The following is a 27,422-nucleotide window of genomic DNA, read 5'->3' as shown; positions in this document are numbered from 1 at the left end:
ATCTAACTTGCTCATTACCTCCTCAAAGAATTCTAGCAGTTTTGTCAGGCATAACCTCCCCTTGACGAAACTGTGCTGACTCAGCCCTATTTTAACATGCACTTTCAAGTACTCTGCAATCTCATCCTTAATAATGGACTCTAAAATCTTACCAATGACTGAGGTCATGCTATCTGGCCTACAGGTTCCTATCTTCTGTCTCCCTCTCTTCTAAAACAGTGGTGTTACATTTGCCATTTTCCAGTCCTCTGGCACTCTCCCTGACCCTAGTGACTCTTTAAAGATCACCACTATGCTTCTACAATCTCTACTACCTCCTTCAGAACTGTGTGTAGTAGTCCATCTGATTCAGGTGATTTATCCACCTTCAGATCTTTCACCTTCCCCAGCACCTTCTCATTCGTGACAGCCACTAAACTCACCTCTGCCCCTGACTCTCTTGCAGTTCTGGTATGCTGCTCATGTCTTCCACTGATGCAAAGTATGTATTCAGTTCCTCCGCCATTTCTTTGTTCGTCATTTCAACTTCTCCAGCCAATGCCTACTCTTGCCTCTCTCTGAATTTTTAGAGATCCAAATAAAAATCTTGCCACCTTCTTTAATATTACTAGCTAGCTTATTCTCATATTTCATCCCACCCCCAACATTGCTTTTTTAGTTATCCTTTGCTGGTTTTTAAAGGCCTCCCTATCCTCTGGCTGCCCACTAATCTTCACCAGTGTATGTTTTTTATTTTGCTTTTATGTGTCCCTGACCTCCCTCATCAGACATGCTTGCCTCATCCTCCCTTTAATATGCTTCTTCTTCCTTGGAATGAATTTCTGCTCTGCCTCCCAAATTAACCATCCAAAATTCCCGAAATAGCTGCTCAACTATCCTTCCTTCTAGGCTCCCCTTACAATCAACTTCGGCCAGCTCCACCCTTGTGTATTTGTAGTTACCTTTACTCATTCTAATGCCATTTCATCTAATTCCAGCTTCTCCCTCTCAAACTGCAGAGTGAATTCTATCATTTTATGGTCACTTCTCCTGAGGGGTTTCTTCACCTTAAGCTCCTGAATCAAATTTGCCTCATTACACATCATCAAATTCAGAATTGCCTGTTCTACAAGCTGCTCAAAAAAATAAACCTTCCATAAATTCTTTCTCTTGAGATCCACTACCAACCTGATTTTCCCAGTCCACTTGTATTTTGAAATCCACATGATTATAGTGCATCTCTTTCATGCCTTTTCTATCTCCCGATTTATTTTCTTCCCCACATCCTAACCACTGTTAGAAGGCCTGCACACAACTCCCACCAGAGTCCTTTTTTCTTTGCAGCTTCTCAACTCTACCCAGGCAGGTTCTACACCTTCCAAGTTCATTTCATTTTTTGCTATTGATTTCATTTCATTTTTTTCCCACAAGGCAACCCTGTCTCTTCTGCCCATCTGCTTGTCCTTTTGATAAGACACATATCCTTGGATATTTAGTTCCCAGCCAGATTCCCTTGCAGCCACATCTCTGTGATACCTGCAACATCATACCTTCCAATTATAATTTGCGCTACAAGCTCATTTAACTTGTTTCGTATACTGTGTGCATTTAAGTACAATATCGTCAGTCCTGTGTTGACTGTCCCCATTCTGTCCCCTTATCTGCTGTGCCTGAAGTTCGATTTTTGACCCGTTCCATACTCTCTATCCAATTACTTGTTCTGGAAACTGTAATAACCTCTGCTGAGTCTCCTGTCTCCCTTAACTCCTTCCATAATTTTGCATGCAACTGAACGTTCTCTTCCCCAACCCAACTCAGGTGAAGCCTGTCCCATCGGAACAGCCACCTCCTCTCCTGTCCCACAAATTCAAACCCATTTCTCTCACACTAATCTTTGAGCTACGAGCTTATCTCTTTAATCTTGTTGATCTGTGCCAATGTTGCTCATGGCTCAGGTAGTAATCTGAAGATTATTACCTTTTTGGTTCTGCTTTTTAATTTAACTCCTAGCTGCTCATATTCCCTCACCAGAACCTCTTTCCTCTTTCCACCTACATTGTTGTACCTACATGGACCACGATAACTGGATCTTATACCCCAAGTTCCTCTGCAGCCTAGATGAGAGATCCTGAACGTGGGCACCAGGACAGACAACACAGCCTTTGGTACTCTCGATCCTGGCCACAGAGAACAGTGTCTCTTCCCCTGCAATGTCTGTAATGGCCTCGATTACAACTCCATTTCACGTTTCTGAAACCACGTTCCCCCAACCCCCGAATGGCTCCCTTAACCACGGTGCTATGGTCAGTTTGGTCATCTTCCATACAGGCCCAGTCTCATCCACACAGGGAGCAAGAATTTCAAACCCGTTAGATAAGCTCAAGAGCTGAGGCTCCTTCAGCACTACCTCCTGGATCACTCTCCCTGGCTCGCTTATAGTTACATTGCCCTGTCAGCGACTGGTGGTGATTTAACCAGAGGGTCACCATGCCGCAGGCAAGGGGAGAGGTTGAGAAGGAGAATCAACCTCTGCTGGTGTGGGAATTGAACGCATGCTGTTGGCATCAGTCTGTACTGCAAACCAGCCACCCAGCCAAACAAAAACTATTGAGTTCTGAACATAATCCATCTTGAACGAGCCATGTGAGATTTGTCCAGTCATCCATCCAAGATGTGATCTGAATAGAAGAAGTGATGACCTCGCTAAGGACATGGAAATCAGAGGAGCAGGTGAGGGAAAGGTTCAAAAAATCGACAGCCATAGTGGTGTTCTATAAAGTACGGAGGTATGGTTAAGTGCTAAAGTTTGCTTTTTTTGAGTATTCAGTATGACTTGGCAACTGAGGAAATCATTGCAGTTTGAATACATATAAACAATAATAAAACAGAAAATGTTTTTATCACGTAAGTATAATAATTACCAATTGCTAAACTGCATGTCATACACATTTGAAAATGCAAAATAAATGTCACAAACAAAAATGGACTACATACCTCATTCCCTTTTTCTCATGATAATCTAATTCAGAGCTTTGAATTGAATCAGCATAGGAGTCCCGTGAACCTTTTTGGAGCTGTGGCCGTGATGTAACAGGAAACTGATGTACAGATGCATTGGGTTGGGAAGTGGTATGGTAAGGTGGTGGAATGCTGTTACTGGTCTCGCTACGATAATCACTATCTCTGTCATCAACAGCACTATCAGGATCTTCAAATGCTGAAAAAATAGACAAGAAAACATGCATATCGATAATCTATGATATGTTCAGTTAGATAAGTGTGCAATATTTCAGGTTTTGTCTACTTTAGAAGGCAAGTAGAATTAAACAGACATGAGAAGATCCTTAGACCAAAGCACCATCTTTCAGCACTGGATTTTTAAAAAAATTTCAAACTAAATGAAAAAAAACCTGTTTTATGCTAAATATTCTGCACTCTGCACATCAAAAGAAAGAGGTAAAGCATTTTAATTTTCCTGTACAGTCAGGTATTTACTTACATAGAAATCAGATATATTGTTTAGATATCTAATTACAACTCTTTCTGATGCCATGATGTGCAGATATCAAAGCGAAACTGTAGCTTTGAGAGGGTTCATGCAGGCTCTATTTGATAAAATTCATGCATACATTATTTTTCTTGTCATTCTTCAAATACAACAAAAGGAAACAAATATATGATGACTGCACATCGCACATTGCAGAGAAGAAAAGCAAGCTTTGCTGGTGGCAACTACATGAGGGGAAAAAAATAATGTAATCATACAATGAGGGATGTATGTATCCCCTATTTGCATGAATACTCCAGGTCTCTCCAGTTGGAACATGCTAATGTAGGAGTCAAGGTACTTGTGAGCAATAAATCATTACATACTTTGCTGCTCTCCCCATCCGAAATAACTCCAATTGCCTGGTGGATGCAAATGTTGGCAAAGAAGGGGAAAAAGAAGACTTCAGCAAAACAAGGGGTATAACTGTCTTTGTTCCAGATAGAAATCTTAATGTTTTAACTCCTTGCTAATACAATTATGCAACATAGCATAACAATTCAAAAATAAAATCTTTTGTTCGTTCACTACAGCCTGTTAATTGTTGAGGGTAAGTTATATTCCAAGCACTTAATGTATCTCATCTCCTTCCTTCCCATAACAAGGTACTTTAAATAGGCGAACAACTTAAAAAGATAAGACAGAAATATTCGTACGGTCATTATTGTTCGTGGAAACTTTGATGCTTATGTCCTTATATGTATGTGCATTGACTAAATACGAACTAGATTATTGCATTACTCCAGAGCAAAATTGTTAAGCCATGACCTAAAATGACACTATTTAATTTCTTTAAGATACATTGTTCAACATGATTGAAAAAAATAATATTCAGGTGACAAAGAATTGTTGCATCAATATTCCACTCAACATGGTGATAGAAATTGCATTTCATTCAAATTTCTTCACAGTTAAAACATTCTCACAGCGCAGAAGCAAAAAAAAATAAAAAAATTCATTCAGCTATTTCTAAGGGCTCCTCTGGTTGGTCTAAAGTATCAGTTGCAAAACCTTCACATCATATAGTCCAACGCGTTCATACCGACCAGATATCCTAAATAAATCTAGTCACATTTGCCAGCATTTGTCACATACCCCTCTAAACCCTTTCTTTTCAGATACCCATCCAGATGCCTTTCAAATGTGTAATTGTACCAGCCTCCACCACTTCCTCTGGCAGCTCATTCCTTAGATGCAACACTGCACCCTCTGCATGAAGAAGTTCCCCTTAGGTCCCTTTTAAATCTTTCTCCTCTCACCCTAAACTTCTGCCTTCTAGTTTTGGACTCCCCTACCCTGGGGGAAAGACCTTGCCCTATCCATGCCCCTCATGATTTTATAAACCTCTAAGGTATAAACCTCAGCCACTGACACTCCAGGGAAAACAGCCCCAGCCTATTCAGGAACAAAAACAGAAGTTGCTGGAGGAACTGAAGTTCTGAGGAAGGGTCCTCGGACCCAAAAAACTTCTGTTTTTGTTCCTGATTTACAGCATCTGCAGTTCTTTTGGTTTTTACCCAGCCTATTCAGCCTCTCCCTATAGCTCAAACTCTCCAACCTTGGCATTCATAGTCATTCACAGAATCCCTACAGTGTGAAAACATTGATTCAACCCAACAAGTCCACACCAAAGCTCTGAAGAGCATCCCACCAAAACTCATTCCCCCCACCCTATCCGTGCAACCCCTACAGCTAATCCACCTAATCCACACATCCACGGACACTATAGGCAATTGAGCTTGGCCAATCTACCTTTGAACTGAGAGGGAAACCGCAGCACAGGAGGAAACCCACGCAGACATGGGGAGAATGTGCAAACTCCACACAGCCAGTCACCCAAGGCTGGAATTGACCTGGGTCCCTGGTACTATGAGGCAGCAGTGCTAACCACTGTGCCACCCAGGCAACATCCTTGTAAATCTCTCCTGAACCTTTCAAGTTTCACAACATCCTTCCTATAGCAGGGAGAACAGCATTGCATGCAGTATTCCAATAGTGACCTAATCAATGTCCTGTACAGCTGCAACATGACCTCCCAACTCCTATACTCAATGCACTCACCAACAAAAGCAAGCGTACCAAATGCTTTCTTCGCTATCTTATCCACCTGCGACTCTACTTTCAAGGAACTATGAACCTGCACTCCAAGGTTTCGTTGTTCAGCAACACTCCCCAGGACCTTACCATTAGCTGTATAAGTCCTGCCCTGATTTGCCTTTCCAAAATGCAGCACCTTACTTTTATCTAAATTAAACTCCATTTACCACTCCTCAGCCCATTGGCCCATCTGATCAAGACCCTATTGTACTCTGAGGTAACCTTCTTCGTTGTCCACTACACCTCCAATTTTGGTGTCATCTGCAAACTTACTAACCACACCTCCTATGCACATGGTTTTTACTGAACAGAGGCTTAAACGAGGTGGAAAAACACAAGATAAAGAAAAACTCTCATTTCCAGAAGTACAGTTTGACTGCATATGAATCTTTCAGATCCTTAACTGCCATCCAGAATCACACATTTGTTACTATTGAAAACATTAGGTGCATGAACAATTACACCAAGCCCTTAAAAGATTTTAAAGCTTATAGCTGGTAGGGAATAAAAGGGGAATAAAGGAATATATGGTTCTAAAGATTGGCAAAAGATGATTGGAAAAGATGATGTTACAGCTTTTTCTTAATTTAAGCACAGACGGCAGGTTTTCTTACCTAGACAGATACAAAGTCGCTAAGGAAGGCAACCTGCTGATACTGACTGCCCTGCATTCATTTAACATGTGACAGGAGATTAATTAGCTCAGGGCAAGACTTCCAGGTGTGAAAACCCATCTTACAGAGCTGACAGTCAATGGTAATACTGGCAGCTCTGAACTCTCTAGAGCAATGTTCAAGCTGTAGCCGTTGCTAGAACTATAGACAAACCCCATTCTGATGGCAAGTCCTGACTAGCTTGCTCAAAAATGGAATGAGGGGTTTTCAGGCTTGGATTGAATGACCAAGAGGGTGAGGAGTGGTTAAAGGATGCTTTACCCTGGAGGTGTGAGGGGTTGTGGGCTGCCCCTGATGAGCACAGTAGACTTCAATAGAAGGTATCCTTCCCAGCGATTGCTCAGTAGTAGCCGATACCCTAAAGCTGTTGAGTTACGAGCTTGAAGTAAGCCCTTCCCCACCTCTGCTAAAATAGCAAAAGGAACAGAATGAAAACTTTAAGTGAGCCTTAATTGACCAAGTCAGTGCCACAATAGAGAGACCAACACAACAATGGCCTCCATTCCTGACCCTCCGTTATGGACCCACCTGGCCTCCCTTATGAACTATCCTCCTCTATAGTCCCAGCTTCAAATCACCCAACCCTACGGTACCTAAGCTTTTAAATTCAACATGTACACACCCCCAAACCCTCAAACCCCCACAATCTCTTTGCCTCCATAACGCAGCTGTTAAATATTTTGTAACTCACAGAATCTCAGTTATCTCTACCTCCTGAAAATAAACAGCCCTTTTTGAATTTCTGGTTATTATTCCTGAATTTCTAGGGATGTTTTTGGTATTATAACAGTTCGTAAGGTCAGTACCAATTTTCCTTAAATGCAATTATTATCCAAGGACGACAGGATCACAAGAACAAGTAGGAGCAGAAGCAGGTCATTACACCCATCAAGCCAGCTTCACTATTCACTGAGATCATGGCTGATCTGATAATCCTCAACTCCGCTTTCATGTCATAATTTTCAATTTCATTACGTATTAAAAATCTGTATATCTCAGCCTCGAATACTTAATGACCCAGCCCTCTTCAGTAAACAATTCCACAAATTCATCCTCAGAAAACAAATTCCTCCTCATCTTGGATTTAAATGGGCAATCCCTTACACTGAGATTATGCCCTCTGGTTATGGCTTCTCCACAAGAGTAAACAACCCCAACATAGCTATCCTGTCAAGTCCAGCTAAGAACATTGTTTGTAACAATATTATAAGGTCTTATTTCTTTCTTTTAAATTCCACAAATACAAGCCCAACTTATTCAACCTCTCCTCCTAAGAAAACTACTCCATATCTGGAATCAACCTATGAACCTTCTCCAAACTGCCTCCAACCCCAGTATATCTTGCCCTAGTTAAGGGGATCATAACTCTTCATATTATTCAAGTTCTAGTCTGATTAGTGCCTTGCACGGTTTTAGCAAGCCTTTCTTATTATGACACACTTTTGGTTATTAAATGAAGACCAATAGTCCATTTGACTTTGCAATTGTCTGCTGAATTGGATGTCTTTTCTTTATCATTCATGCACGAGGACCCACAAATTCCACTGTGCTGCAGCCTCCTGTGGTCTTTTTCCATTTAAATAATGTTCAGCTCTTCTATTCTTCCTGCCAAAGTGCATGATATCATTTTCCCACAATATTTGTAGTTAACAGTCTAATGATGATCATGACTCCATTGTTGAAAAAAAGCCATCTGGTTGAGTAATGCCCGTCAGGGAAGGAACCTGCCACCCTTACCTGGTCAGGCCTACACGTGACTCCAGACCCACAGTAACATGGTTGACTCTTAAATGCCCTCTGGGCAATAAATCTGATCCAGTCAGCGATGTTATCAACCCATGAATGAATAAAAAAAAATTCCATCTGCTAAATTTTCTGACACTCAATCAACCTATCTATATCCCTCTGTAGGCTCTTTATGCCATCCTCATTACTTCACTTCCCACATATTTTTGTGCCCTTCACAAACATGGCAATAGTATATTCTCTTTTGTGGTCCAATTTATTCATACATATTGTAAATTATTTAGGCCCAAGGATTTCTGCTGCATGACACTACTTTTACTCTCCAGTGTGTGCGCACGCACTCTCCCGCGTACACCCACACACTACCGCACACACAGTCAGCCAGATGGATACACACACACACACACACACATAAATCGATGGGGTGAATCTGTACTTGCAGATACATTCTATTTTGTTCAAAAATGACAAAGTTTATAGACAGTCAATGTGGTGTTTTATAAATTCCTACTTTGGAAATTAAACCAGTCTGACTCCGAACAAAACACAACCAGATTCTAAATAAGGCTTCACACCTAACATGCATTGTCTAACCTGAAATGTTATCTCTTCTTTACACTGATAAAATCTTCCATTCTCTCAGGGCAGTGACTTGAAAAAAATTCGGGGATTTACATATCCATATTAATCAATTAAAACCTTCCAAATGATTAAAGCTTTAACAGCATCTTACATTTGTTTAATACATCCTCATCAGCGATGTGACCCTTTGATCGTTAACTTATAAGTTCTGTGTCTGAAGCCACCTCTCTCTCCAAGACCTGAAGGAGGAGCGAGGCTCCGAAAGCTTGTGTTTTCAAATAAACCTATTGGACTAAAACCTGGTGTCGTGTGATTTCTGACCTTAACAAGCTTTGCATATGAAATATTCAATTTGGAAATACAGGTGATTTACTGGTACTGGTTAATAGATAGAAAAAGAAATGCCACAGTTGATTTGATGATGGAGGGAGAAAAAAAAATATTCAGTTGTGTGTGATAACACTTTTGGGTATAGAAAACAAAGAAAAACACAATAAAGCAGACCCAGGGATTGGTCTGTCCTAGGTTGGGACTAGCCTATGTACACCACTAGTAGTGGGACTATTTTGGTGTTCAACCCTTTCAGTTGGTCTTGCTGAGCTATTACATTTGTGACAAGAGTAAAAGTTTCAGATAGACCTGCCTTCGAATGAAACCTGTAAGATCATGACAGGGAAATATGAAAAACGTCAAATTTCCTAAGAATGTTTAGGAAATTAGAACCTTGCGATGGATTGGGAGGATTGGCCTCATGTCTGTCGGAAGAATAAGATACATTTTTTGGGCAAACTGGAAAGAAGGGGATCGCCAACTAAAAGTAATTTTTCTGACTGCTTGCGCAGCCCCGATTTTCAGCATTCTAAAGAGTTTAACCTACCTAGCAACTCGCTAGTCATAATCCCCTGACAAACTGATAGATATGGTAGCAGACCATTATGACAACAAACCATATTGCAACATTACCAATTTCACATGGCAAATAGACTTCCTGGAGAACCCGTTCGTTAATTCTTGATGAGACTGTAGAAATTGGCAGAAAACTGAGTATGGGTCAGCAATTCAGGAATTGCTAGTTTGTGAGTATTGCGACACAAAGAAAGTTACTGACCAAACCACATCTGGACCTCAAGAAAGCCATAGAACTGGTCTTTTCCTGCCAAAAAAGTTGAGACAGGGGCTCAGAAGCTGCAGAGATAGATGGTGACATCCTCAGCCTTGGGCTACCCCCTGCTATTGAGCCAAGTCACCATGTCCCAAGCAGACAACACCTGTGGCTTCCATTGGTTAAGGAAAGCGATTGGAGTCAGAGGCCACAAGGTTTCAGAACTGGGTGGGAAGTTTTTCATTAATGTAGTGAGAAACAAGAATGTCTATGCCGCACTTGTAGTAAGAAGGTCCATCTGTAACAAGGCTACTGAAGCGGCAAATTGCGTACTGCCCAGGTCAAAGGGTGATGCCACGTTGAGTTAGGGCTTTACAAATAAATCAGTCCAAGGATAAGGAATTAAAACTGCTAAATAACATTACTGCTTACCAAGTGGTCACAAATGAGATAAAACTCCAGGCAAATGAGCACCCCCTTGACATGGAGGTAGACTCAGGTACTACTGTATCTGTTACTGGGGAGCAAACCTTTGGGAAACTCCAATGGAGCTTCTTGCCTGTAAGCCTGCAAGACAACAAAGCTAGATTAACCGCTGCACTAGTGAGCCCTTATGTATTATTAGGACCACTATAAACCCAGTTACACATGGGCAACAGACAATGCGGCTACCCTTACTGGGGTGTAAAGACCAGGTCCTAACCTTTCGAGAAGGGATTGGCTACGGAAAATCTTCCTGCATTGCCCACAGATCTTTAAAATGGGTACTGGCAATCGATATTAAATCATTGGGAAGTATACCAATGTGTTCCAAGAGACCACTGGGAAGATAAAAGGTGCCAGGACCAAGATCAATATAGACCCAGAGTCCTGGACTAAATACTTCAAGGCATGACCGGTCCCCCATGCCCAATATGTCAAAGTAGAGGCCAAATTGGAATGCAGAGCGGAACTGGGCTCATAGTTCTGTACAATGTACTGACTGGTCCACACTAGTAATCCAAGTTGTAAAACCTGACAACTTGGTCTGTCTCTGTGGGGATTAAGAGTTGACAGATGCAATTCTTCTATGGGTGGCATAGGGTATGAAAATCTGGCTGACGGTGTCACATATTTTCTAAATTGAATATGAGCTGCACCTACCTCCAAATGGATGCGACTATGTTACTATAAATACTCACGAAGGACTGTATGAGTACACTTGCTTGCCATTTTGGAGGTTCCCTTTTTGGGGTGTCTTCAGCTTGAGCCATTGTTTGAAGAGTAATGGAGAACATCATCTGAGGGGTGATCAGAGCGGTAGTCTAACCGGATGATATTTTAAACTTAGGAGCCACAGCAAAGGAACATGTGGAGAGTTTGGGAGAGATCTTAGCATTTTTCTGATGTTGGCATCCAACTATAAAGGGAAAACATGTGTCCCCGATCACCGAGGTTAACACACCTCAGGTACAGAATTGACAAAGATGGATTACACCCCTGTCAAAGAGAAGGTGAAAGCCACGAAAAGGGGCTGCAACTCCAAGGAACACAACGTTCTGAGGAAGGGTCATCTGACCTGAAACGTTAACTCTGATCTTTTCTTCACAGATGCTACCAGACCTGCTGAGCTTTTCCAGCAACTTCTGTTTTTGCTCCTGATTTACAGCATCCGCAGTTCTTTCGGTTTTGATCTCGGATGGTGTGTTGCCTTCCTGATGCCAGGGTCCCGGATGTCTCTGAGCGGATACAGGACATCCTGAAACGGGAGGGAAAACAGACAGATGTCATTGTCCACATTGGCACAAATGACACAGGTAGGAAGAAGGGAAGAGATCCTGCAAGGACAAGGACAATTCAGGCACTTAGGTAGGAAGCTAAAAAGCAGGACTACCAGGGCAGTACGGGCTGATGAAGCTAGGAACAGAGAGAGAGAGAGAGAGAGAGAGAGAGAGAGAGTACAGTCAAACACGTGGCTCCAGAGCTCATGTAGGAGGGAGGGCTTTAGATATATGGATCATTGGGATGTCTTCTGGGGAAGGTGAGATCTGTACAAGAAGGATGGGTTACACATGAACTGGAAGGGCACCAATATCCTGGGTGGGAGGTTTGAGCTCTTCGGGAGGTTTAAACTAGTGTGGCAGTTGGGTGGGAACCAGAACAACAGGCCAGTACAGTAAGTGGAGGGACTGGGACAAAAGAGAGACTGAGATATGCACAGCACAGAGTAAGAGCAGGCAGAGCAAAGTTGCGGGGCTCGGAGGGACTGGAGGTCTGGACTGCATTTACTTCAATGCAAGAAGTATAACAGGTCAGACAAATGAACTAAGAGCATGGATTACTGCATGGAATTATGACGTTATTGCTATGACGGAGACATGTTTAAAAGAGGGATAGGACTCGCAGCTTAACATTCTAGGATATCGCTGTTTCAGATGGGACAGAAAGGGAACAAAAGGGGTGGGGGAGTTGCACTGTGATTAGTGATCAGATCACAGCTGTATTGAGGGGGGACACATTGGAGGGATCTTGCAGTGAGGCATTATGTGTGCAGGTTAGGAATAGGAAGGTAAAATCACAATGTTGGGAATTTTCTATCGACAGAGGAACAGGTACGTAGTCAGATACTGGAAAGGTGTGAAAAAGGCCAGGATAGTTGTGGTGGATGATTTCAACTTTCCTCTTATTGACTGGGACTCCCTTAGAGTCAGGGGCTCGAATGGACAGCAATTTGTTAGATGTGTGCAAGAGGGCTTTTTGAGACAGTATGTTGACAATCCAACCAGACAGGAGGCCATACTAGACTTGGTACAAGAGAATGAGCCAGGACAGGTGATTGATGTTTCAGTAGGAAAGCATTTTGGGCTTAGTGACCATAATTCCATAAGATTTTGACAAGGACAAGTGTGGCCGTCGGGTGAGAGTGCTTAATTGGGCAAGGCCAATTACATCCAAATTAGACAGGAACTGGGGAACGTGGATTGGGAGCAGGTATTTGAGGGCAAATCTACATCTGGCATGTGGGAGGCTTTTAAAGACCAATTGATTAAAGTGCAGGACATGCATGTCCCTGCAAAACTGAAGTACAGGAATGGCAGGATTCAGGAACCATGGATAACAAGGGAAATTGTAAGCTTAATCAAAAGGAAAAAGGAAGCATACATTAGGTCCAAGCAGCTACAAACTGGTGAAGACCTTGAGGAGTATACAGAAATTAGGAAGGAAGTTCATTCGGAAGGCTAAAAGGGGGCCATGAAATGTCTTTAGCAAACAGGGTCAAGGAGAATCCCGAGGCTTTTTATGCATATATTAGAAGACAGAGAGTAGCAAGGGACAGGCCCACTCAAGGACAAAGGAGGCAAGTTATGCGCGGAGCCACAGGAAGTGGGAGAGATCCTTAAAGAGTACTTTGAATCCGTATTCACCAAGGAGAAGAATATGACTGCTGTTGAGGTCAGGGATGAGTCTGTGATTACTTTAGAGAATGTCAATATATTGAAGGAGGAAGTTTTGGGCATCCTAAATTGCATTAAGGTAGACAAGTCTCCAGGGCCAGATGAGATCAATCCCAGGTTTCTGCGAGAGGCAAGGGAAGAAATAGCTGGGGCATTAGCAAATATCTTCCCATTCTCTTTGACCACAGGTGAGGTTCCAGAGGACTGGAGATAAGCCAATGTTGTTCCCTTGTTTAAGGAAGGAAACAGGGATCATCCAGGAAATTATAGGCTGCTGATCCTGGCATCTGTGGTGTGGAAGCTCTGGAGAAGATACTGAGGAACAAGATATGTGTACATTTGGAAGAAAGTGGACTAGTTAGTGATAGGCAGCACCGTTTTGTACGGGAAAGGTCATGTCTCACCATCTTGATTGAATTTTTTGAAGCGGTGACAAAGGTAATTGATGAAGGAAAGGCTGTGGATGTAATTTATATGAAGTTTAGTAAGGTATTTGATAAAGTCCCACATGGCAGATTGGTACAAAACATGGGATTCGGGGTGGGCTGGCTGGATGGACACAAAACTGGCTTGGTCATAGAAGAAAGAGGGTAGCGGTGGAAGAGTGCTTTTCAGAATAAAGACCAGAAACTAGTGGTGTTCCACAGGGATCAGTCATATGTCCTCTGTTGTTGTAGTATATATATATATAAATGATCTGGAGGAAAATGCGGGTGGTCTGATTAGTAAGTTTGCAGATGACACGAAGATTGGTGGAGTTGCTGATAGTGCTGACGATTGAGAAAGGATACAACAGGATATACATAGATTGGTGACTTGGGCACAGAAATGGCAGATGGAGTTTAATCCAGACAAATGTGAGGTGGTGCATTTTGGAGGATCAAATTGAGGTGTGCATTATACTGTAAATGGCAGAACCCTTAGGAACATTAACATACAGATGGATCTGGTTGTGCAGGTCCATTGTTCCCTAAAAGTGGCAACACAGGTGGTGAAGGTGATTAAGAAGGCATATGGCACGCTTACCTTCATCAGCCAGGGCATGGAATACAAAAGTTGGCAAACCATGTTGCAGTTATATAAAACCCTTGTTAGGCCGCATTTGGAGTATTGTGTGCAGTTTGGTTGTCACACTACCAGAAGGACAGGGATGCTTTGGAGACAGTGCAAAGAAGGTTCACCAGGATGTTGCCTGGTCTCAAGGGCATTGGCTGTGAGGAAAAGTTAAAAAGACTAGGATTGTTTTCACTGAAAAAAATGATGGCTGAGAGGAGACCTGATTGATGTCTACAAAATTATGAGAGGTATAGATAGTGTGGATAGTCAGAAGATTTTTCCCAGGGTGGAAGTTTCAATTAAGGGGGAACAAGCTCAACATGAGAGGGGGAAAGTTTAAGAGAGATGTGCTAGGGACGTTTTTCATGCAGAGAGTGAAACACACTGCCAGAAGAGGTGGTGGAAGCAGGCACGTTGGCGACATCTAAGAAGTATCTGGATGGTTACGTGAATAGGGAGGGAATAGAGGGATATAGACCAAACAAAGGCAGAAAGTTTGTTTTTTAGTTTAGTTAGGGCATGATGATCCACACAGGCTTGGAGGGCCAAAGGGCCCTTTCCTGTGCCGTACTTCTCTTTGTTCCTTATAAGTCAGTTGATCAAAGTTCAGGACCCACACATTCCTATGAGGATGCAAAACAAGGATGGCAAGATTTGGGAACACTGGAGGACAAGACATATTGGAACTTTAGTCAAAAAGTAAATGGAAGAATATATAAGATTTAAAAAACTGAAATCAGACAAGGCCCTTGGAGAACATAAAGCGAACAGGGAAGAACTTAAACAAGGAATTAGGAGAATTAAAAGGGGCCATAAAGGGGCTATTATTGGAGAAGATTCTTATGGATGGGATTTACTTGCATTTAGAAAAGAATGGCCTTATTAGGTACAGTCAGCTTGGCTTTGTGCAGTGAGGTCTTGTCTCACAAATTGATTAAGTTTTTGAGGAAGTGTTGAAGATGACTGATGAGGACACAGCAGTGGACGTATCTACACGGACTTCACTAAAGCATTTGACTAGGTGCCTCATGTTCGACTGGCCCAAAAGATCCACATGGGATCAAGGTGCGTTGGTAATTTGGATACAAACTTGGATTAGTCATGGAAGACAGAGGGTACTTATGGAGAGGTGTTTTTCTAACTGGAGGTCTATGCCCAGTGGTGTTCCACAAGGATCAATGCTTGGACATCTGTTGCTTGTAACATATAAATAAATGATTTGGATGAAAATGTAGGTGGTCTGATTAGTAAATTTGCAGATGACACAAAAACTAACAGAGTTGCAGACAATGAGGAAAGTTGTCAAAGGATACAGCAGGATATAGATCAGGTAGAAAGTTGGGCAGGCAAATGGCAGATGGAGTTTAATCCTGACCAGAGTAAGGTGATGCATTTTGACAGGTCAAATGTAAGAAGTAAGCATACAGTAAATGACATAACCCTTAGGAGCACTGATAAACAGAGGGTCCAAGTCCATAGCTCTCTAAAAGTGGCAGCACAAGTGGATAAGGCATGCTTGCCTTTATCGGTTGGGGCTTTGAATATAAAAGTTGGCAAGTCATGCTGCCGATATACAAAATTTTAGTTAGGCGCACAGTACTTTGAGTGTTGTGGACTATTCTGGTTGCCACACTATAGCAAGGATGTGGACGCTTTGAAGACGGTGTAAAAGAGGATGTTGCCTGGAATGGACTGTATTAGGTATAAGGAGGAGCTTGGATTGTTTTCACTAAAGTGTCAGAGGCTGAGGGGCAATAGAAGTATATAAAATTATGGGAGGCACGGTGGATAAGGTGGACAAGTTGTAGTCTTCTTCTCAAGGTGAAAATGTCAAATGCTAGGGGGCATAGGTGAGAGGGGAAAGTTTAAAGCAGATGTGCAAGACAAGTTTCTTTTTTAGAAATGCATAATCTGATCAATCAAATTCAGAAAGGCTTCAAGAAGAGGAAATCATACCTGACATACAACAGAGGTGGTGGTAGGTACCTCCAGCATGCTGCCAGAGGAGGTGGTAGAAGCAGAAACGATAGCAACACTGAACAGACATTTGGACAGACACGTGAACAGGTAGGGATTGGAGGGATATGGACCATGTGCAGGCAGATGGGATTAGTTTAGAATGGCAACGTGATTGACACACAGATATGGCAGGCTGAAGGGTCTGTTATTGTGCTGTTCTGTTCTGTGTTCTAGTTCAGGCATAATTTCCACTTCTTGAAGCCTTTCTCACTCTGCTTCATCATTTTATGCATTTCTAAATGCTCTGCTATGACATCATTTATAATGGACTCTAATGTTTCCTCGATAATAGACACAAACCTGTTTTTTGTCTTCACATTTTAAACAAAAGTGTTGCATTGGCAGTTTTTCAATCCTTTGTAACTTATCCAGAATCGAACGATTCCTCGAAGATTACTTCCAGTGCATATATTATCTCTGTAGCTACTTGCTTTAACATCGTAGGATGCATGCCATTAGGTCTAACGGACTTATCAATCTTCAGTCCCATGAGTTTTACCCGCACTTTTTCTCTTGTGATAATTGTTGCGTTTATTTATTTTTCCCTTTAGCTGCTTCATTATTTAGAACTTGTGGAACACTATTAATATTTTCTACTGGAATGACTGATGCAAAGTATTCATTCAACATTTCTGCCATTTTCTAGTTCCTTCTTCTTTCCCTAGCCACACTCACTAAGAGGGTCTATGCCCACTTTAGTCTCCCTCTTCCTTCTTTTATAGTAGCTCTTGCTTTCAGTCTTGATATGACTTGCAAATGTACTCTCAAATATTTTTTGCTTTTCTTTTAGAAACTTTACCAAGCCTCAGGCTTACCACTAATCCTTTCCACACTGAATGTTTTTCTTTTAATTTGATGCTATCCTTAACTTCCCTGGTTAATCATGGTTGGCTTATCCCCTTACTAAAATCCTTTTTACGCACTGGGATATATCTTTCTTGTGAACCACAAACTATTTCCTTAAACATCCGCCATTGCTTCTCAACTGTCTTTACTGTTAAACTCCTTTCCCAGTTCACTTCAGCGAACTCTGCCCTCATTCATACAGTCATATAGTGTGAAAACAGATCCTTTGGTCAAAGTTGTCCATGCCGACCATAATTCCAAAGAAAACTAGTCCCACCTGCCTGTGGTTGGCCCATTTTCCTCCAAACATTTCTTATTCATGTACTTATCTAAATGTCTTTTACTATGAAAGAACTAAAAATGAATCAAAATAAAAATCTTATGTTACCGACATGTAATAACTAAGAAATCTAGAAGTAAATCTAGAAATCAGCCATGTAGCACAGATTGTAGATTGCAAACAGCTATGTTTCTACTTCTCAAATTGAATGCTCATCTTCCATGTTCTGGTCAGTTTCCTGGGGATCATTACTCTGAAATCATTTTTTAAACCAGCTTCATTATACATCACCAGATCCAAAATAGCCTGATTGGCATTGTATTCACAACATATTGTTCCAGGAAACCATACCAAAAATACTCTATGAATTCTTCCTCACAGCTACATCTGCGAATCTGACTTTCCAAATGTACATGAAAATCCAAGTCAGGTACAATTAACATACTGTCTTTTTCACATGTCTTCATCTCCTGATTTATTCTCTGTTCTCCCATACAGCTCCTATTAGGAGACCTACAGATTACTCCTACCAGTGTCTTCTTTCTCCTTGTTATTTCTTACTTCCACCAATATGGATTTTACATCTTCTGATCGAAGATCATTTCTTGCTATCGTACTTAAGCTATCCCGTACTAACAAAACTACCTCACCACCCTTTCCTTACTGTCTGTCATTTTGAAAAGTCAGATATCCCTGAATATTTAGCTCCCAGTTTTGATCTCCTTGAAATTCCATAATTATTTTAAGACTATACCAATTAACTGCTACTCGTGCACTGAAAAACAAAAATTTTTCATTGTATAGTTCCATATTAATTGGATAGTTTCAGAATTAGCCAACAGGTGGGTTTCAGGCAGGCAACAGTGGGGTTGACTGAAAATGCAACCAAAAAAGATATAGCAAAAACTGGCCAGCAAGCAGCCAAAAGGATTCAGGTGTACAGCCTTGTGAAGGCTCATAAATGGGCAGGTGAATCATAGACAAGCTTTTGGGAGGGGCAAAAGAGGCCACGCTGTAATTGCAGAACCTGGAGAGCAGTTTTATTCCTTCTGGACTTGCGAAGGCAAATATACACTTACGTGGAAGAGTCTCTTCTGTCCGCAGAATAGCTACAGTCCTGAATTAGACTGAATGGAAAACTTCAGATGTTCTCCCGCTCAATCTCCAACTAAAATGCCATTACCATCCTTCTGACATAACAGGACACTGACCAGTATAACTCTTGAGACCTGTTTTTGCTTTAGGATGGTGTTACATTTGACTGTAAGATCCCGATGTTGACATTTGAAATGGGATAAAAAGTTTAAGTCTGAGCAGCCAAGTAACCACCTTGATTTCAACAATCCTACCTATTTGGAGTCTGCCATGCCATGTATAATTCAGCAGTCAGTTTCGTTAGCACAAGAAAGCTAAGGGCAGAGAGCCACAACAGTTTTAAGTTTGGTCCAGCATATATTTCATTCAGTGCAAAGCCATATTTTACAACTGTCTAGTCAGTCCAACACATTTTTCAAATCCTTCATAACATATTTTTCAAATAGCATGACACATTTCATAATTCAAGTTAGATATTTGTAGTTCTCATGAAGAAATTACAGAAATAATATGCAATTATTAACGCTTAAATCAGGGCTAACATAATTCAACGTTTCACATTCTTACAGACAATAGATCAAAATACAAGAAAAACAATAATTAATGTACTTTTATATTAGACTCAGCATGTAACTTAGAGTCATAGAGATATGCAGCACAGAAATAGACCCTTTAGTCCAACTCATCCAAGCCAATCAGTTGTCCTCATATATATCTAGTCCCATTTGCCAGCATTGGGCCCACATCCCTCTAAACTGTTCCATTCATATACCTATCCAAATGCCTTTTAAATGTTGTAATTGTACCAGCCTCCCAACTTCTTCTGGCAGGTCATTCCATACACACACCAGCCTCTGTGTTAAAAAGCTGCCCCTTAGGTCCCTTTCATATCTTTCCCCTCTCACCTTAAACCTATGCCCTCTAGTTTTGGAATCCCATACCACAGGGAAAAGACCTCGCCTATTTACCCTAACCATTCCCCTCATGATTTTATAAATGCCTATAAGGTCACCCTCAGTCTCCGACGGTCCAGGGAAAATAGCCCCAACCTTTTCAGCCTTTCCCTATAGCTCAAACCCTCCAACCCTGGCAACATCCTTGTAAATCTTTTCTGAATTACTTCTAGTTTCACAACATCCTTCCTTTAGGAAGGGAGACTAGAATTGCACGCAATACTCCAGCAGTGGCAAAACCAATGCCCTGTACAGCTGCAATATGACCTCCTAACTCTGATTGTAGTGCCTTCACCACAATAAACTGTTCGAAAGTGTTTCAAATTTGCCACAAGTGAACATAAAAATAACCTAAGAAATCAGATTAAGTGTAGGACATTCAACCCTTCAAGCCTACTCCCCATTGCATATGTTCAGCAAACAATTCCACTTTCTTGCACTAGTCCCAAACATTCAAATATCTATGAAACTCTGCCTTGGATATACTCAACAATTTATCTTCCAGAGTTCTTTGGTATAGAAGATTTTAAAGATTCCCAACCCTCGGGGAGATCAATTTCTCCTCGCCCTCATTCTTACTCTTAGACTGCAGCTTCTTGCTGTAGTCTCCTCAGCCAAACCGAACATCCACCCAGCATCCTTGTCAACCCCATAAGAATTTTAAGTTTCAACTGGATCACTCCTCATATCTCCATGACTAAGATTCTACTTCTTAAAGTTAAAGAAATTAGATAAATACTAATCATTATTTCTATGTATCTTTGCTCGTGGTATTTTACAGGAATTAAATGGTTGCAATAAATTCCTACATTTATTTTGAACAAATTTGAAACCCTTTAAAAACATATAATCCAAATCAATAATTCCATTATATGGTTTACTTGTATGGTATTAATTTTGTCAAAAACTAATACAAGTTTGCTAGCATTGAAAACTGTCCACATTTTCTAAGTGTGCATGCCTAAGGACATTAGAAGTGATATGCATCGCTATGCATCAATAATGTTCCCCTCTTTCAACACACAAAGGAAACATTTTTCTGAAAAAGCAAAGCAACAAATGTACGTCCAGTGGAACTTTAGTGTTTGTTTTAAAACAAACAGTAGATGTCTTAAAGGTGCATTCTGAATACAACATAAGTGGATTATCCAACAATGATTTTCAAATAAAAGGCTGTGAGTGAATGTAAGAAAAAAATGCTTTTTGTGATATGAGAAAGAAAAAATCTTCCTAAGCAAGCACTGAACAGTGATTCAAGCTGCAAGAAACTTGATGGTAATCATTTTTTATGAAAGAAAACTTACAACACTGTGAGGGAGCAACCGGCAAAGATTTCTTCTGGATTTCTTCACTGATTGAATACTGGATATGACACAAGAAAGTGAACAGTTAATCAAAATACAATCAAATATTATTTTTCATTAAAAATACCACTACGGGAGCAGTAAAAATACTGGTGTATTAGTCGTACCAGCATCATTAAAATCTTCAGATATAATTACTAAGAATGTGGTTTGAATTTATCAATTTATAAACAACCAAAAGATTCATATGGATCAACACAATCTGAAGAAACCATGCTACTAGCAAAATAGACAGAACACTCGACTGGTAACTTTGTGGATTTTGTTCTGGATTGCTGGTGTCAAGTTTAGGGGGTTAATTTTGGCTTTATGCCTAGTGCAACATAAGCACTGGTGGGGGAAAAATGGACATCTCGTCTGAGAATTGCAGAAGTTGAATCTTTCCATTTTCCGGCATGGTATCCAGCCTGCTGTTGGACTCTGCAACTTTCCTCATGTAATCATCTACTCTTCACCTCATTAATTAGGCATCCTGCTCGACAAAGCCCTTCTCAGGAATAACGCAGTAGGACAGGCAGAAGTGTTCACCGTTGTCAGGACCTTCTGCTGTTCACACCACTGGCACCATATTTGAAGCCCATCTATACAGCACTTCACATGGTACAAGCCAGGAACTGCCTCTGACACTGCCACTGATAAGAATATGATTGTTGAAACAATTTATTAATGTTGTATTCATGTTACAAACATCAGTTTGGCATTGTATTATACACCGGATTAGCACAGATGATTGCTCTATTTCCTTTACCCACCTCATCATGGTCTCTTAGTGCATTTAACTGCTCTAGTTTCTGAGTCCAATATTTTGCTTCTTCTTCTGGGATATCTGTAAATAAGATATTACTGCAGATATTAAAAGTTTAGAAAAGTAATTTTTCTCTAATTGTAAATCAAATCTTCTTGACCAAAAGAAAACACAACAAACAAAAAAACCTTCAAAATGTGGCACTGAGAAATATTTAGGTCTTATATTTTATAGTCTCTTCCTCTCCTCTCAAGAGTCAACTTTTTTTTTCCAGGTGATGTCTTGAAGCCAGTCTTGTGAAGCAAAAACAGCCACTGTGACCAGTCTTCTGATTTTACCAAATATTAAGCCTCTGGTTGATTTCTCCTCACACAAACACTTGGAGGGGAAATTATCGCCATGATCCTGGGGTGCATCTTAACAGAATCTCAGTATGATTTTAATTCTTCCAGATATTTTAAATAAATATTACTTTCTATCCTCCTGACTAGGTCACTACTTCTGCATTCAGTGAACAGTCTTTAAAAAAAAAATTCTTTCATGGGGTGTGGATGCCATTGGAATGACTAATGGCCCTTGATCTGAGTGTCTTGCTGAGCCATTTCAGAGTGCAGTTAAGAGTCAACCACATTGCTATGGATCTGAGTCACATATAAGTCAGACCAGATAAAGATGCAGATTTCATTCCCAAAAGAAAGGACATTGGTGAACCACCTGGGTTTTTGCAACAGTTGATGGTAGTTTCATAATCATCATTACTGAAATAAGTTTTCAATTCTAGATTTGTTTAATTAAATTTCACCAACCACTGTTGCGGGATTTAAACCCACATTCCCAGAGAGTTAAGCTGGACCTCTGGGTTACTAGTCCAGCAACATTACCATTGCAGCACCGGCTACTCATATTGTGTGCTTGCTTTTCCCAATTATCTTGCCTAACCAGTGGATAATTAAGATTCCTTTAGACCTCATTGTCAAACTGCAAGATGGTGCTCATGGAGCAGGTTTCACCATACAAGGTGGGAGAGGGATTGTCAAGTTGGCAGAATGACTTCTATCCAAGGAAGGCATTTGCCAGTGTTTTCACAACAGCAAGTCCCAGTGATCTCTACAGATAAGATAGAAAAATTTATAAAGACTATCCTCTCTAATCATCTCAAAGGTATGATACTAGTAAAGGAAGAGAAATTCTAATGTGAATGCAGAGTTAAAAATAAACCTGGTGGGGGAAGAAATGTAAATTGCATGCTCAATATTAGAAAATACTGAGAGCCGAAAGAACCCCTTGGAAGTGTCTGTTCACAGAATGCAGTTTCTCATTTTAATATTGCAGATTTTTTTTGGTCAGGGATATTTTGAGTAGAAAAGTCAACACAGACAAAGTGTCAAAGAGAATGTTAAATACTACAATGGCTTAATGCAAGCCAGTACTTGGAAGTACTACACTTCCAGAGGATGTCATGCTTACCTACACCAGAACAAATAAATTTGGTCATTAAAACATTCACAAAATGACATTACCCAATGTTTTTACTTCAAACTTTATTTTAGAATAGGCCGTTCAGAGTTTCACTTTAGCATGAACATACCAAGGAACAAATTAAAATTCTGCAGACCACCACACGTGACATTTATAGTGAAATTTTTTTCTACAAAGGAAACAACTTGTGTTAATTTAACATCTTCAAACTCACTCAAAACACATTCCATCTCAGAACAAGACACACTGCAAAAGAAAAATCACACTCTATTTAAAATCACACAACGTACTGTTTTATCTTACAGTGCATGTCCAGCATCTTTGCTGTAGGTGAAGAGGATTTCTGATTAAATTGCTTTATCAAATACAAAGCAAGGCATTTTTTAATGGCTTTCATCCCATTAAACTTGAGTAAACTACTGGCATACTAACAAAAATAAAAAAATAACATATTCCTGGAAAAGAGACTGAATAAAGTTTTAAAAAGCAAGTATTTGCAGAATTGCTTATTACGAAGATATACCTTTACCATTAATAGTCAACCTTATTACATGCATTTCACAGAAGACATTAAGCTAGATGAGTTTGAAGGCAGAAAGCTTGTAAAATCCAACATGTCACCTTCCCACTCACTCTGTATAAAAGTTTCTGGCAGCCTGCCCTTCGTCAAATACAAGTTATTTGGTGGACAATTAAGGGCCAGTTAAGTGCCTCATCACACCCCTGACACTGTTTTACATGGTAAAACGAGGTCCATTCCAAATGGATAGCTCAAGCAGCTTGAGCTGGTTTAAAGTGGTTTAATCTTTAATTGTGCTCTGAACTAGCCGAGCAAGCTACTTAGTCGTACTGAAAAAGACACTTCACGTTCTTAAGAGTAACGAAGGATGGGCAATAAGTGCTTAGTCCACTCTCCTCCTTAGAGAAACAGGAGTTGTGTCTTATATTTTAGTCATTATTTGTGTAAGCTCACAGTAGAAAGGTAGCCTCTTATTCACTATGTATTATCACTGAATTAAAATAACTGATATTAAGCTGAAGCTTAATCAGTAAGTTTCACTTTGTGCCCATATAACATTTGTCACCTATTTCTATTGTTGCTAATGAAATTGAATGTGTAACTATACAGTGGACAGAAATGGATAAGATTTGACAGCAACGATCTCCACTCACATTAAACCTTTGCACTGACTTAATAAGGTTTATGGTATGTGTGCTCTACTTGAAGGATTCTTGGCACATTGTCTGCTGATGCTTTATCCTGAACCATTTATTTTGCACATATTCTTTTGTCAGTGCAGGTTGTCACTTTCTACTCGCTAGAGTGGGTGAAGAGGCAGATTCCAAGGTTGCCTCAGCTGAAATGGGAAGTAAATATGCGCTAGTGGCATTATTCATTAGCCATCAAGGCAAACTTCAATAAACAAAAAAAAATGAGTCTCTATACTCAGCTGCCTCACCTTGATTGATGCTGTTACTGAGCACTCAAAACAGCTATAATATGCCATAGACAATTATTTAGAAAGAGGGGCAGAATTTTAGCTCCAATCTCCCACAGCGAAGGTGGAGGGTTAAGGGAGGAACATCGGGTTATGAAATCAATAGCTGCTGAAGTGGACTTTGCCATGGCTGTAACTCTGTCGCACCAAAAGCATCCCACTTTCAGGTTTCCTGATCAGTCACAGAGGTAAAGTATAATAAACAACCTGTACCTGTCAATGGAAGGATTTCAATTATTGAGATGTGGTAGAGGTCAAATGGGTGCTTTCCAGACTCATGAGACTTCAGGAATGGCAAATGAAAGGCAATGTAATACACATCACTCTGGTTGTATGATGTTTCCCAGTTGTAGGCTGTGGGGCCTGATAGAGTTATATTATTTTCGATAGGTGGGAGGTAAATACTAGACTTTCAGATCAACACATGCAGCTGGAAGTGGCAGATGCCATGAGCAACAGGAGCTTCGTTCTTTGCACATGGATTTCGTGCCACAAGATCTCAGGAGAGAAGGAACATTGACTGGCATATTACTTTCAGGATTGAACTTCATAGACTGACTTCCCCAGCATTTTTCCTGCACAATACTCCTCAGAACAGCACAGTTTCCAGCTCCACTCATTCCTTTCCTTCTAGCCACATCTACAGATTGGGGCTTTCCTGCATTTCTGAATGGGCAACAGTAGAAGTAGAAGCTAAGTGAAATCACAGCATGTTTCCAAAACAACTGCATTTTCTGGGGATATAACCCCCATCTGCATATAAGCACATTCCTTTGCCAGTTAAAATTCAGCCCAACATCTTTTCCATCAGAATAGCCAAGGAGATTTTGTGAAATCAGGTCAACACCAGGAATTCTAAGCATACAGAACCTGATCAAATGTAATTAAAGACCATACCAGCAAAGAGAAAGAGCCATTAATTTTTCATCAGCAACAGACAAGCGGGATCTTGTCCAGATGGAATGCTTACAGTACTCAATCAACCTAAAACTAATTATGTTAACAGCATTCCAATAGCAAGCATCAAAAATTCAACACCACAAACTGAAAATACACCCAATACACGTGTTCCAACACTTGCTCCTCATAATCTTAAAGCAAGTGACACTGCACCGCTCAATAAACCCTCTCACTAGTGCCATTTGGTGCTACTGAAACAATCTCAACTCAAGGAAAAGTCACTTTGTTTCTTTATAAACATCTACCATTTATCAGGAAGAATATCTATTCAAAATTAATTTTACTACAAAGGTTACAATAAGTGGTCCACACCATTATTGGTGGGAGAAGACTGTTGATCCTACAGACAAGATCAGGCAGGCACTCACACGCTTGTAGCTTTTCCTTTACTGTTCATAATCAGTTTTTCTTTTCCGCAAAGGGAGACTTTGGAATACAGTCAATTTAAATAACAGCAGCAATTTTCATGGTTTTAAAAAAAGGATTATTTACGATCACACACATCCCAAAAATCTAAATGCTCAGAAAAGTACAATTCAAGTGAATAGCACACTTTGACAAGTTGTAAACAGAAGAATAGTTCATAGTTTATATTTAAAGAAGTTCTTATTTACTGTACTTATATTCCTCACTACTTTGCCCTATTGTCTCTTGATTATCTTTTCAGTACTCCTTTGCCAGATTGTGAATCTATCCCAGCCTCGAGGGCAATCACAGACTTTGGCCTCCATTTTATTTTCTCTTTCAACTTAATGGTCTCCTTAATTTCCTTGGTTAGCCATGGTTGGTTAATCGCTCTCTTCAAATCTTTCCTCCTTACCAGAGCGTATATTATGCTGAGAGTCACAAATTACCTCCTCAAATGTCTGCCAGGGCTAGCTTACTGTCTTTCCTGCTCATCTATCCACCAATTCACTTTAGTCAACTTTATGCTTATAACTTTCATGATAACTCTTGATTAAAGTTTATTAAAATATAAAACGTAAGTAATAAAACTGAAAGAACTGTGGGTGCTATAAGTCAGGAGCAAAAACAGAAGTTGCTGGAAAAGCTCAGTAAGTCTGGCAGAATCTGTGAAGGAAAAAATCAGAGTTAACGTTTCGGTCCAGTGACCCTTCCCTAGAACAGTCACCGGACCCGAAACGTTAACTCTGATATTTTCTTCACAGATGCTGCCAGACCTGCTGAGCTTTTCCAGCAACTTCTGTGTATAAAACATAGGTACCAGGTTATCCTAGAGAAGTGTTTTTAAAGCAGCAAGACTGTATTTTCTGGGTCTGTAGATTGTTAAGGTGCAAATATGGCCTTTAATACAGTGATGTGCTCTTCCTGTCAGATGTGGGAGATTAGGCAGAATTTCAACGTTCCTGATGACTATACCTGCAGGAAATAGGCCTGGTTGCGAATCCTATCAGATCACATGGATAGGTTGGAGTAGCAGTTAGACTCAATGAGGAAGTCAGAGAAACCGGGGTGTGATGGATGCCTATTTCAGGAAGGTAGAAAAATTGCAGATACAGTGAGGTAGATGGGTTACCTCTAGGAAGTGTAGGAGAGGTTGGCAGGTAGTGCAGGAATCTCCTGTGGCCATCCCAGTAGCCTCAAACAAGTATGGGTTTTGGAAAATGTAGGGGATGACGGACTCTCAGAGGAACATAGCACTGACAGCCAAGTTTCTGGTATCGAGACTGACTCTAATGTAACGAGGGATATGTTGGGTTCCAAGTAATTGATTGTGATATGGGACTCTCTAGTCAGAGGAACTGACAGACATTTCTGCAACCGACGACGAGACATCAGAACAGTCTGTTCCCTCCCTGGTGTTAGGATCAAAGATGTCTTGGAGAGGGTGCAGAATATTCTCAAAGGGGAGAGGGGCCAGCAGGAGGTCATTATACACATTGGAACCAACGACATAGGAAGAGAAAAAGATGAGGTTCTGAGGAGAGAATATACGAAATTAGG

At 40.6% G+C, this 27,422-nt stretch overlaps 1 protein-coding gene across 1 annotated transcript in view; it reads right to left on the bottom strand.

The window, feature by feature from the left end:
* The window catches only part of LOC109931667 (protein unc-13 homolog B), a 287,923-nt gene that overhangs the window by 219,902 nt on the left and 40,599 nt on the right, over positions 1 to 27,422 (bottom strand). Inside the window, exons 2-4 of the mRNA XM_048595579.1 lie at positions 21,527 to 21,600; positions 20,715 to 20,772; positions 2,974 to 3,196 (exon numbers count right to left, since the gene is read on the bottom strand). Coding sequence (XP_048451536.1) covers positions 2,974 to 3,196; positions 20,715 to 20,772; positions 21,527 to 21,600 — 355 coding nt within the window. The remainder of the gene's footprint in view (positions 1 to 2,973; positions 3,197 to 20,714; positions 20,773 to 21,526; positions 21,601 to 27,422) is intronic.

This window comes from Rhincodon typus, chromosome 1 (assembly GCF_021869965.1).
Source record: "Rhincodon typus isolate 14 chromosome 1, sRhiTyp1.1, whole genome shotgun sequence".
In the NCBI taxonomy this organism is placed as follows: domain Eukaryota; kingdom Metazoa; phylum Chordata; class Chondrichthyes; order Orectolobiformes; family Rhincodontidae; genus Rhincodon; species Rhincodon typus.
The sequence above is the reverse complement of the archived record's forward strand: the minus strand, read 5'-3'. Positions and strand labels throughout refer to the sequence as shown.